This window comes from Haliotis rufescens, unplaced genomic scaffold, assembly GCF_023055435.1.
Source record: "Haliotis rufescens isolate VD_foot unplaced genomic scaffold, xgHalRufe1.0.p SCAF_1, whole genome shotgun sequence".
NCBI classification, from domain to species: domain Eukaryota; kingdom Metazoa; phylum Mollusca; class Gastropoda; order Lepetellida; family Haliotidae; genus Haliotis; species Haliotis rufescens.
The window spans coordinates 82,145,860-82,158,443 of record NW_025963779.1 but is presented as its reverse complement, the minus strand read 5'-3'; the positions used below and the strand labels follow the sequence as shown (position 1 = coordinate 82,158,443).

The 12,584-nt window shown below is 39.3% G+C and overlaps 1 protein-coding gene across 2 annotated transcripts in view; it reads left to right on the top strand.

Annotated features, from left to right (window-relative positions):
* The window catches only part of LOC124136897 (long-chain-fatty-acid--CoA ligase ACSBG2-like), a 58,761-nt gene that overhangs the window by 40,795 nt on the left and 5,382 nt on the right, over positions 1–12,584 (top strand). Inside the window, exons 5-15 of one of the 2 annotated variants that reach the window (XM_046502932.2) lie at positions 832–993; positions 1,862–1,947; positions 2,240–2,328; positions 3,090–3,291; positions 3,949–4,050; positions 4,951–4,998; positions 5,133–5,300; positions 5,673–5,854; positions 6,303–6,335; positions 9,482–9,669; positions 10,007–10,119. In XM_046502932.2, the coding sequence (XP_046358888.2) occupies positions 832–993; positions 1,862–1,947; positions 2,240–2,328; positions 3,090–3,291; positions 3,949–4,050; positions 4,951–4,998; positions 5,133–5,300; positions 5,673–5,854; positions 6,303–6,335; positions 9,482–9,669; positions 10,007–10,119 (1,373 nt within the window). The remainder of the gene's footprint in view (positions 1–831; positions 994–1,861; positions 1,948–2,239; positions 2,329–3,089; positions 3,292–3,948; positions 4,051–4,950; positions 4,999–5,132; positions 5,301–5,672; positions 5,855–6,302; positions 6,336–9,481; positions 9,670–10,006; positions 10,120–12,584) is intronic. The other variant, XM_046502937.2, reaches the window with a different exon arrangement.

The window sequence follows — 12,584 nt, the reverse complement described above, 5'->3', positions numbered from 1 at the left end:
CCTGAACACCTTGGTGCAGCACTACCACATTGATCATGTTAAATACATTCAGTGAAATCTCAGGCTCCGGAAGATTACTGTCATATACATCGGTATTTCATGACACTGACATTACTACTTGTCCACGTTTTGTGAGTTAGGAAACTTGTTTGATGTGAGAAGGATCAATGTGTTGGATAGCCCAGTGGTTAAAGCATTGGCTTGTCAGGAAGAAGGTCTGGGTTTAAATTACATGGTTCAGACAGGCTTGAAATGCCTTGAATTTTAAAGTTCCTTTTGAAAATCCTGGATTTTTAGTGTCAACCTTGAAAAATCTTGAAAATCCCTCAAATTGCTTGAAAAAGCCTTGAATTTGTAATGAATAACTTATTATTTATAAAAGTATTGTCATTCATGATAAACTTAGATTTTTTTTATTTATTGGTTGTGAAAATAGGTTTTGTTGGTAAATTAGTGATGTTCTTACATCTTTTTATGTCTTACGACTAATATATTGTATGTTGAATTTAAAAAATATTGACAGACTAACTGAACTAATAAAGCCTTGAATCCATTCATTGGTACAATGTGTGAAGCCCATTTCTGGTGTTGATAAAAGCAGTGTAATAACCTATTTACGTCACCTTATCTATCTGTTTTCTTGTGGGGCGGTGGGGAAGCCTAGTGGTTAAAACATTCACACGTCACGCCGAAGACCCCGGTTTGATTCCTGACATGGGTACAATGTGTGAGGCCCATATCTGATGTTCCCCGCTGTTATATTGCTGGAATATTGCAAAAAGCAGCTTAAAACCATACTCTCTCACTCACTCACTCTGTTTTCTTGTGCAGATATGGATGACGTGATCCACAGTCAGAAGCTGTGGGCTGTAGGGAGGTCGGATCCCGTTCGGCTGCGGATGTCGGAGAGAGGAGCCGGAGCAGCCAAGCCCATCACCGTCCCTTCACTGCTGCGTCAGGTAGCACAGAAAATACCCAACAACACAGCTCTAGGTGGGTTTCTGCGTGTCAGGAGATTCGGGGGCTTTATCCATTTATGTCAGTCTCTGTGAGAACCAGCTGAGATGCCGTATTCACTGATGCAGGGTTGGAACTTAACACTAGCCACTAGCCCATGTCTACTGCCAATTCATGAGAGCTAGTACAGATTTCTAAATTTCCCAATTGTTTCAACGTTTTATCTTTACCTGGGCTAGTAAAGCTTTTGATTTTGGTTAACCCTGCTAATCATTGTATTGCTTCTTTGACAGGCATTTAGAAGTTGGAGTACTAAGTAAGGATAAGAATTTATGGATGAACAACTTCTTTATTACAATTAAGAGCGACGTTTCGGTGTAGGTTCTAACAACGTTATCAAGCAATGATCATTTGCTTAACTTTGTTAGAACCTACACCGAAACGTCACTCTTAATTGTAATAAAGAAGTTGTTCATCCATAAATTCTTATCCTTACTTACCCGGTAATCATTGTATTGCTTAGTGATACGAGGCGCAATATTTGATGGGATGGGTTCTTAGACAGAAATAATCATTTCTATTGAGACTTTAGCACTTTGTTGGAAATTGGAAAATATGTGATGTTCATACTGCTTGTTCAGTCTTACAACTAATATAGTGTGCTGGATTTATCACAATATTGCAAAGCCTTGAAAAGGCCTTGAATTTTAGTGTTCCATATCTGTTTGAACCTTGATGTTCTTCTCACTGCGATGGGGTGGCAATGTTGTAAGAGGATTTCTATTGTTTTCACATGTATATTTTGTAAAGCATATTTCTGGTGTCCCCACCATGTATTGCTAGAATATTGCTACAAGTGGAGATCACGCATTCACTGACATGGAAGTCTTGTCCTGTCTTTCAGCTGTGAAACGCAATGGGGAGTGGGTGCAATGGACGTATAGACAGTATTATGCTGATATATGTCGCACGGCCAAGGCTTTTATCAAGGTCAGTTTATGCAACCATGAAACAACATGCATGAAGAAATATTTTATGAAAAATCTGTGTAAACCTTATAGATTGAATATTATTACTATGATTAAGAAAAACATGTGTTAACCTTATCTATAGCTGCAATATGTTTACGTGATTAGTCAGTGATGCAAGAATCATGTAATATGCACAAGAAAATCTAGTTTAAACCTTATAGCTTGAATATGTTTTTTATGTTTTAGCGGTGATGCAAGAATCTTTTGATAGTGTTTTTGTCATCTGCAATATATGTTGTTTTTGTTCTCAGCTTGGCTTGGAGCCCGGCAGTGGTGTGGGGATAATTGGCTTCAACTCTCCCGAATGGTTTTTGGCTGATCTCGGAGCTATATTTGCAGGGTAAGCGAACAGTGATAGATTGGCTATTTAATGAGCAAACCACAACAGGTTTGTGTATTGGCATACAAATTATATTGCGATATAGGCGTCTGTGTTGCGATATAATGGGAGCTAAAGTGTTTGACAGTGATTGAGACTGACTGTACATGCAGATCCTATTTTCTACCTACTACAGTAAATATTACAATGTCAAAGTCAGCATGGTCAGTCGCCACCGCCAGTTTGTGGTCATGGATACAGGGGAGGTAATATCATTAGAGAAAAATCACTTTCGGGTTGCCTCTGTTTTGTCAAATTCTAGGGGGAAACATCATTTGTGAAAGAATTTCTGTGTAGAATTTAGGTACAACTATACAAATAATATTGAAACTTGTTATATAGCTTTTGCTCAATATACCAGAGGGGGGCACGGGTGGCCCAGTCGTCTAAGGCGCCGTGATTCGCTGTGCAGAGTTGCGTCCCTTGGGCACGCCAGAAACCTATGATTGTGGGTTCGAATCCCGGTTCTGTTTCTAGGTTTGTCAGCACCATACCAACGCTCGTGGGTTTCACGGAAGTGATTCGTCTGAGACCTGCATCACTTCGGGCTTTTCTCCCACATTAAGCTGACACGCCGCGATATAACTGTAATACTGTTAAAAGCGGCGTTAAACACAACTCACTCACTCACTCACTCATTATACCAGAACACAGCAAAAAATTAAAATATGTATTGTTTGAAAAACGTATTGCAGTATATCTAACAAGGTGCTATATTTCAGTGGCCTGGCTACCGGAATCTACACAACCAACACGCCTGAGGCATGCGAGTTCGTAGCAAGTGATGCCAAGATTAACATCATCGTGGCCGAAAACAACCAGCAGTTGCAGAAATTCATCAAGGTCAAGGACAAACTACCTCATCTCAAGGCCATCATCCAGTACAGTGGAGAGATTGCCCACAGAGAGTCCTTTATGTATTCAGTAAGTTGATGTCAACATTATACTTGCGGTATTTGGACTTCTGGCTGGTGTTAACATGCAGCGCATTTTGAACATGATATATCCAGACTTTGACTACAGGAAACTATGTACTTTCAAGTTCCCAAGTTGCCAACCAATATGATTATTGCAGAATCATTTCGCTATTTTGATCGAAATTGAATTAATATGATTAAGCGAAAAATGTTCTGAATTTGCCCAAAATACGCTTAGTTATTGACTTCCCTACAGGCATTGTTACCTAAACAACCACTAGTGTCCCCTGACATGATGAGGCTGGAATGTTTAGCGCTAAAAGCAGCGGAAAACCATACTCACATAAACAACCAATTAATAGTCATTCTTTTAGCTTGTGATAAGTAGGTTTGCAGATTTTGGCAAGTTTTTTAATGATAAAGTTGTTTTTGAAAGATGATTTATTTTCATCCAAACCATACAGTCATGCATGCAAATAAAGATTACTAACTGTTAGCTGCTAAAATAGAAAATCTCTGTTGAGACGAGACTGAAATCTGTTGGGTTTTTTTTTTGCAAGAGAAGACCTTGATTGTTTCACAGATCATTATTTCCTGCACTGTAAATGAAATGTGAACCCATTCTTTAGTTCTATTATTCTAACTTCAAAATATTGTCTTTCAGTGGGAAGATTTCATGAAGATGGCAGACGATGTCCCGGACTCAGAGTTGGAAAACAGATTGAAGAATCTCGCCCCAAACAAATGTTGTACTCTTATATACACAGTGAGTGTTTGAGATAGTAGTATATTCTAATAGTATAGTCTCATATACACAGTGAGTGTTTGAGATAGTAGTATATTCCAAAAGTATAGTCTCATATACACAGTGAGTGTTTGAGATAGTAGTATATTCCAATAGTATAGTCTCATATACACCATGAGTGTTTGAGATAGTAGTATATTCCAATAGTATAGTCTCATATACACAGTGAGTGTTTGAGATAGTAGTATATTCCAATAGTATAGTCTTATATACACAGTGAGTGTTTGAGATAGTAGTATATTCTACCGTAATAGTATAGTCTTGTATACACAGTGTGTTCAGGATAGTTGTATATTCCAATAGTATAGTCTTATATTCACAGTGAGTGTTTCAGATAGTTGTATATTCCAATAGTATAGTTTCATATACACAGTGAGTGTTTGAGATAGTAGTATATTCAAATGGTATAGTTTAATATACACAGTGAGTGTTCATGATAGTAGTATATTCTAATGGTATAGTTTTATATACACAGTGAGTGTTCAGGATAGTAGTATATTCTAATAGTATAGTTTTATATACACAGTGAGTGTTCATGATAGTAGTGTATTCTCATGGTATAGTTTTATATACACAGTGAGTGTTCAGGATAGTGGTATATTCTAATGGTATAGTCTTATATTCACAGTGTGTGTTTGAGATAGTAATAAATTCTAATGGTATAGTCTTATATACACAGTATATTCGCTTATTTCTGTCACAAAGTAAATGCGACCCACACTGCTTGCACGCACGAACGCACGCACATAAATTACCAGTCCCAAGACAAACATTAAAAGACATAATTACTGTAGAATTTGTACAAATATTTATCTGACATGTTTTAAATGCAGATTTCCATTGTTTGTTGTTTGTTTTCAGTCTGGGACAACAGGGAACCCTAAGGGCGTCATGTTGAGTCATGATAATGTGAGTAGGGAGTTCGTCATGGATTGCATGATTTTTTGCTATTGTTAGAATGTATAATCCTGAAATTGTTTCCAATTTTTGTTATTATATGATGCCTATGGAAATTGAAATGACCAGCTAGTGTGATGTTTCAGCTCACATGGACGGCCAAAGCAACAGGTGATAGCAACAAGCTCAGGTTTGGAGAGGAGATTTCAGTCAGTTATCTCCCCTTGAGTCACGTGGCAGCTCAGGTGTTGGACATTTACCTGTCGATATCATTTGGAGGTTCTGTCCACTTCGCTCAGCCTGACGCTCTCAAGGTAGATCAATGGAAAAATTTCTTGTCTTACCACGCAACCAAAACACCATTTCCTCAAAAAAGTATCTAAATACCATGTATGACACCATTTTGTTATGTTGTGTTCAACAACATCTTTATTTGCTAAAAAATCACCACAAAATTAGGCAAATGGAAGCGACCTCCACCATATAGTTGTAGGCCAGCCATTTTGGAGAAGGGCCAGTAACTTTAAAAAGGAGCAAGCCCTGCTGGCTACATACAAATTTGTTGTCTACTCTTGCAATTCCGACGCACTAAGGGGACACAACTCCACACAGCAAAATGTGGCGATTTCGTTGACTGAACCATCTATATTTCCCTTGACATTAAGTTATTTGCTGGTGTATTCCAGGGAACACTAGCCCAGACACTGAAGGATGTCCGGCCCACGACTTTCTTTGGTGTCCCACGAGTCTGGGAGAAGATGATGGAGAAATTGATGTCCATTGGCAAACAGACCACTGGATTGAAGAAGAAAATCTCCACCTGGGCGAAGGGAGTCGGTCTGAAAGGAAACTACAATATTCAGAATGGGTAGGCATCTACATAAATTACTCTACTTTCTGGAGATGATACTGAAAACATTTCGAAAGGTTTAAGTTCAATAGATGTCAATCATCTAATTAATGTTTTTAGATTTATCAAACGATTATTACAGACAAGCTGTAACATTTTTGTCTTAGCAATGCAACTTTTACACCTCCAGTCTGTATCTTCAAATATGGTACAGGGGCGGTCGGGTAGCCTAGTGGTTAAAGCGTTCCCTCGTCACGCCGGAGACCCGGGTTCAATTCCCTACACGGGTACAATGTGTGAAACCCATTTCTGGTGTTCCCCCCGTGATATTGCTGGAATATTGCTAAAAGTGGCGTAAACCTCACTCACTCACTCAAATATGGTTCGAGATAGTAAATAAATCCTACGACCAAAAGTGAACATAATTTCAATGAATTAATTATGTTCTAAAATATTTTTTACCCAGTCATTCGAAGCGAGGAAAGACATGTAAACAACGGTAACTGATTGGTTGTCCACTTAGCTCAGTGACTGTTGTACAGGTGTAGTTGCATGTGTTCATGTGTTTGATGACATACTCCAGCATGTGCGGCAACTCATGTGTATAATCCAGGCCTGAACTGATACACTGATACTATGATATGATACGTAGCATGATACCTTGTTCAGTGATCAACACAAAAATGGTACACAATTTGAGTGAACTTTGCTTGAACGGGTTCAAACCTTTACAGGAATACAAGAGATAAAGTTTGTTAATGGAATCATGCTTTGAACATTTGTACATTATATTTTTAAACAACACCAATTTTGGAACTTCATTTACTAAATCAGTGTCCAAATTTAGCAGGAAAGTCACGGGGTCCTTGTCAAATCCCAAGTTAAAAATATGGGGCGCCCTCAATTCCTAATCATAGACTTCAAGGACCCCAGGAATCCCCTTAGTTTCGAACACTGCCAAGATATCAATCTGTACCATTCTCTAACACATCTGATGGGCAGATAATTATAACAATTCCTTACACGAAACATGGATACAGAATGAAGAGTATCGTGTACCATGGTACATCAGGGTATCAGTTCTGGCTTAGTATGTGTAGTGTATGCTGCTCAATAGAAGTTAAAGAAAACCTGATTCTTTTATACAGATTAACTATTGTAATATGAAAGAATCAAGTGTTCTTAATTTCTTTTGAGTGATATATTATTATTTGCATATTATGGTGTCAGCATCTGTTCAGTGTAAAATTGTGAATGCTCCTTTGCGTCAGATTATTTCTTTTGATTTGAATATGTTTATTGCTTGTTCTTTAGCTCCCAGTGGGTCACAGTATGTATTCAGAGATTTTTCTCAGATTCAAAACTAAGTGCCCTTGGAAAGACGTTTTTGGAGAAAATTGTAATTTCATTCAAAATTGGTTGAGAATTTTTTTTAAGTTTCTATTTTCCTAAACTGAAACGTATATTAACATTGAACTTTAACATTGCCTTCAATGCAATAAGGGGCGGTCGGGTAGCCTAGTGGTTAAAGCGTTCGCTCGTCACACCGAAGACCCTGGTTCGATTCCCAACATGGGTACAATGTGTGAAGCCCATTTCTTGTGCCCCCCGCTGTGATATTGCTGTAATATTGCAAAAAGTGGCTTTAAACCATACTCATTCATTTCAGTGCAATAATGTTAAACCAATCTTTAATGCCTCTTTCTCTGTAAGTCCTGTTGCCAGTGACATACAAGTCACCTCTAAAAGGCTTAACATTAGGTATAACTATAACAGCAGGAATTGGGAAATGGTTACCGGGTAATTCCAATTTGGGTATTTTCACTGAAATTGCTACAGACTTGGAGCCCTAATATCAGCAGGCCTAGATACATCCCTGCTATGATGCTGTATCAGAATAGGTTACCCATCTCCCTGTCCCCATGCTTGACAGACAGGGTTACATTCTGTCTTCAAGGGCATTTAACTCATCATACGACTGGGTTTAATGTGTGACCAGAGTCTCAATGTACAAATACATTTGGGGACGGGATGGATAGAAGCAAATTGCTTTATTGTCTATAGGGAAACTGAAGTTTTGAATCCTACTTCTGATAAACAAACTTAAGAAAAGTCGGTTTTGACTCCACATTTGTTGACAGTAGGCATTCCGCGTGTAACAAGAATCTATTACAGTATTTTCTAGACTATATTGTGACCCCAAGCATTATGCGCACCTGCAGAGAAAAACTAAGATTTTGTAAGTATTATATGCATTAAAAAATACATCAGATCTCTTCAGGTGAACAAACAAGTGATAACAATAGATTTTAAAATTTGCGATAAGACATAATTGGACATGATGATTTAAATTCTATTTCCTGTTCTGTACACGATTGTGTTCATTTAGTGTTGGTTGTATACACCTCCCAGACAGGTCTCAAGGTGGTGTCCGGTTCCTCTGAGGATGGGTTGGTGGGATGGTGAGGCAGCCCTGTGGTTAAAGTGGTTGCTCATTGATTTAAACACCAGGGTTTGGTTTCCCATAATGCTTTGGTTTCACACACACACACCCTCTCACATGGAAGGCCAAGGTCATCTGTGACAGACTGAATGCAGCCTCATACCCATACCTGCATGTACTGACTCTGTGACTACCTGCTCAGATCCACGTTTCCTGGTCCAGCTTGGACGTTAAACTTGGCATAAACCCCACCCGCCCCCTCGTTGTTCCCTCACTCATACTCGAATGTAACTCAAGATTTCTCTGATGTCTGTCAGTATGTCTGTCACATACATGTAACCAGCAGAGACTGAGGAAGATGCATTTTGCTGTGAGCCTTTGTTTCCTGTGTAGTATATGTATTATTTTATTATTTACAGGCTTCAGTTAAAGCTGGAATATTGCTGACTCTCATGTTGACTCACTCAGCTCACTTTAGTGAATAAAAAATGAATATTTTGTTGTTGTTTTCTAGCTGTGAGATTAATTTGGATGTTCCAAGTTACAATCTACAATCTTCAAAGAATCTTTATTACAGCAATAGAAACTAACTGTCCACTGGTCCTTATAACGATAACATATTGCAAGACCTGTAATAATGGCATATTTCTACTAGTCCTTATGATACCTTAACTATTTGGCAGTTTGGCAAGGACTACAGGACTAGTGCCAATTTCTGATGCTGAATTTATTGTGTTTTTTTCTCTGTATATATCATTACAATTTCCGACGAATATTCTGTAAAGAGGGTGATATTTGCTCACTTGTGTCATGTTTGGGCCTGTTTTAAGTTCCAGGCTGAAATGTTTCCACAGTAACCTATACTAATTGTTAGAATCAACTGAAAGGGTTTAGGTGGTCCGACTCACGAGTCGCACCTGACTGATTGTGATTCATCGTACTGATGGCATGGGTCATGCCAGTGCTTTCAGTCACGGGTTTGTCCGGTTTGGACTTCATTATTTCCAAGCTGCTATGATATACTGGGTAGCTGGAATATTGCTGACTGCAGTGCCTTGAATCATTTAACTCACTTCAATGAAGAAGAAAAAGGATATCTAAGCCTTTTCTGGCCAAGATAATATATTTTGGATGTTTGATATGATATTTAGGTCTTTGGATATCTTTATGCAGGGAGATGATGTATATAATTTGAATTTCAGTTCTGGATTGCCTTTTGGATGGGGTATTGCGAATGCTGTGGTATTCGCAAAAGTTCGCGCAGCTCTTGGATTTGATCGCTGCAGGTTTTTTATCTCTGGAGCGGCTCCCATCACCAGGGAGACCTTAGAGTACTTCCTCAGTCTCAACATTCCAATAGCGGAGGTGTACGGCATGAGTGAGTCCACAGGTGAGACTCCCACCCACAGGTATCATCCATTACTGATTTGGTGGAATCGTTACAATATTTTGAGAAAAAGATCACCAAGAAGATTAAGTGAAATATATTACAAAATTGTCAGAGCTATCACAAGTAATTTATAGGCAAAACTGACCTCTATAGTTCTCAAAAATAAATATTGCAAGTAATTTGTACAGACAATGACCTTGCTATTTCCTATAATTGTCAGGCATTGTCACGTATAAAACACGTTTGTGTTACCAGTAACATCAGAGGCACCGGTATCACAGTTGCTTCACCAATTTATGACTGTATGTGATAGTAGTTGTTGTTTATTCCTTTCCAGGTCCACACACCTTTGGCCGCAATGGGGCCGAAAACCGCATAATGAGTGTTGGTTTTGAGTATGGTGGCACTCAGACCAAGCTTGCAAACATCGACAGTGATGGCAATGGGGAGGTAGGCTTGCTGGAGTTATCTCCCATTCTTGTTCAAGTGACATACAAGTTATTTATGAAACAGTTACTTGTTACTTGTTTGCTCCATGGAGATTGGAATAACAGAGCCCCAGATTAGCTGCATATTTGCGCAAAATATGCAAAGTAATCACCATTACTCAATTAACTTTGAGTTGCTAACAAACACAGATGAAAATTTAATAAAACAAAAGCAATAGCATAACAACTGTGAGAATACCCAGTGTATCCCCTTCAACTTGTGTACTGATATTTCCCTACATGCATCACACAAGACCGCCTCCGTGGTCTAGTGGTAGAGCGTCTGCCCGGAGAGCGGAAGGTTACAGGTTTGATCCCCGGCCGCGTCATACCAAAAGACGTTAAAAGATGGTACTTGTTCTTACCCTGTCTGGCGCTCGGCATAAGGGGCTAAAACAAGGACTGGTCAGCTCGGAGTCAGTATACTGTGTCTGAGTGGGGTATTCATGTTAAACTGCGGCATTGTATCTCAGTGGGCTAGCACTATAAATCGGCATCAGTCCGGACTAGTACAAGCAGCCACACACATTTGCATGCACGTCGCTATATAAGTGCAATTATCTGGACGTGACGTTAAAGCCCATTTCACCTCACATGCATCACACATACATGAACTGTGCTGTGAATAATGTGTAAGAAAGGTGTTACTTCTCGCTTAGTGTTAAATAACTATGTATGTGTATGACGCGGTTGTGAGTTTGTGTGACATGTTGCACACTAGGGGCAGTACACAACTTATACAAATTAGAAGTCACTACATTTTAAGCCTGAATATTATTTTCTGGAGCCCAGGCATAAGTTCTGAGTATTTGATGCTTGTATGAACTGACTAGGAGGATTGGGTGGTCTTGCTTTTGGTCCTGCTCTCCACCAATGGTGTGCCTGTCTGGCCCAATGTGATTATGTACAAGCTACACATACGACCATGTGTGAGACATCATGAGAGCAATATACTGTAAATCTTGAAATGCGAGCATGAATTAAGTGCAAAAAATGCGAGTGGTCTTTGCTTGCATTATTTAACATCGCATTTATATCAACAATAAGACATTTTGGATAGGAGAAATACCAACTTAGACATACACTGAAAACAAACAACTATGCATTCCACATCACTGTTTATTGAGCAGCACTTGTAACAAGTATTTAAACAATGTCATTCAAACACTAACTACATCCTGCGAATTGTCACTGCTGGGGTCAAGACAAGAGTTCTACTCACTTATGTCATCACTGATCACACCTGCAAGTCCAGACAGACACCACCCACGCAACACGGTGTCTTTGTTCTTTGCGACTGCATCAAAGGCCGACACGAGCCCGCGCTTGTATTGTTTTAGCGGAAGTACTCTACTCAGCGGTAATAAGCGGTGCTATTTGTTGGATGATTGGATTAATGTAAGGTTGGGTTAAGGTGAGGATTCTCCTGTAAACCTGACAGAGGACATTTTGTTTAGATATAAATCCACTGATGCTTGAGAGGAGGGGGTGTCGCATTCATATTGAGTCGCATTTTTGGCTAGGGGCCAGCGGTCGCATTCTTTTAGAGACGCATTAATTTCCCGATTTACAGTACATGTCTCCCCTTTTGTATGTATTACTCACTGCATTAGAGTTGGAGTAGGAGTGATGCCTGTGAACAAGGATCGGTAAAGAAATCAGTACACACTTGAAGGATACATTGGGTAACTACAGTGTTGTTATATTCTTGATTCTTTTTATTTTAATAATATCTGTATGTGAGCAGCTCAAAATTATAGGCTTATGTAAGTCTTAGCGCTAAGGTGATCATACTTGAACATAGGCTGACTTGAGTCTCAGCGCTAAGGTCATCATACTTGAACATAGGCTTACAGGAGTCACAGCGCTAAGGTGATCATACTTGAACATAGGCTGACTTGAGTCTCAGCGCTAAGGTCATCATACTTGAACATAGGCTGACTTGAGTCTCAGCGCTAAGGTCATCATACTTGAACATAGGCTGACTTGAGTCTTAGCGCTAAGGTCATCATACTTGAACATAGGCTGACTTGAGTCTTAGCGCTAAGGTCATCTTACTTGAACATAGGCTTACAGGAGTCTTAGTGCTAAGGTCATCATACTTGAACATAGGCTGACTTGAGTCTTAGCGCTAAGGTGATCATACTTGAACATAGGCTGACTTGAGTCTTAGTGCTAAGGTCATCATACTTGAACATAGGCTGACTTGAGTCTTAGCGCTAAGGTCACTTTTTTAAACGGTGCTCAGGATGTTCCTGACTGCCACATCAGACTCCATCACTTTCAACAATGTAACGAAGCAGGGTATGTTTCATGAAGCTCTGCATGTTCCAACATAGTGCAATAATCTTGAATGCGACGTTAAACTCCACCTCACCTGGATAGTGGACACATTTGAATGTCTGCATCTGGTGTGTTCTCCTGCAA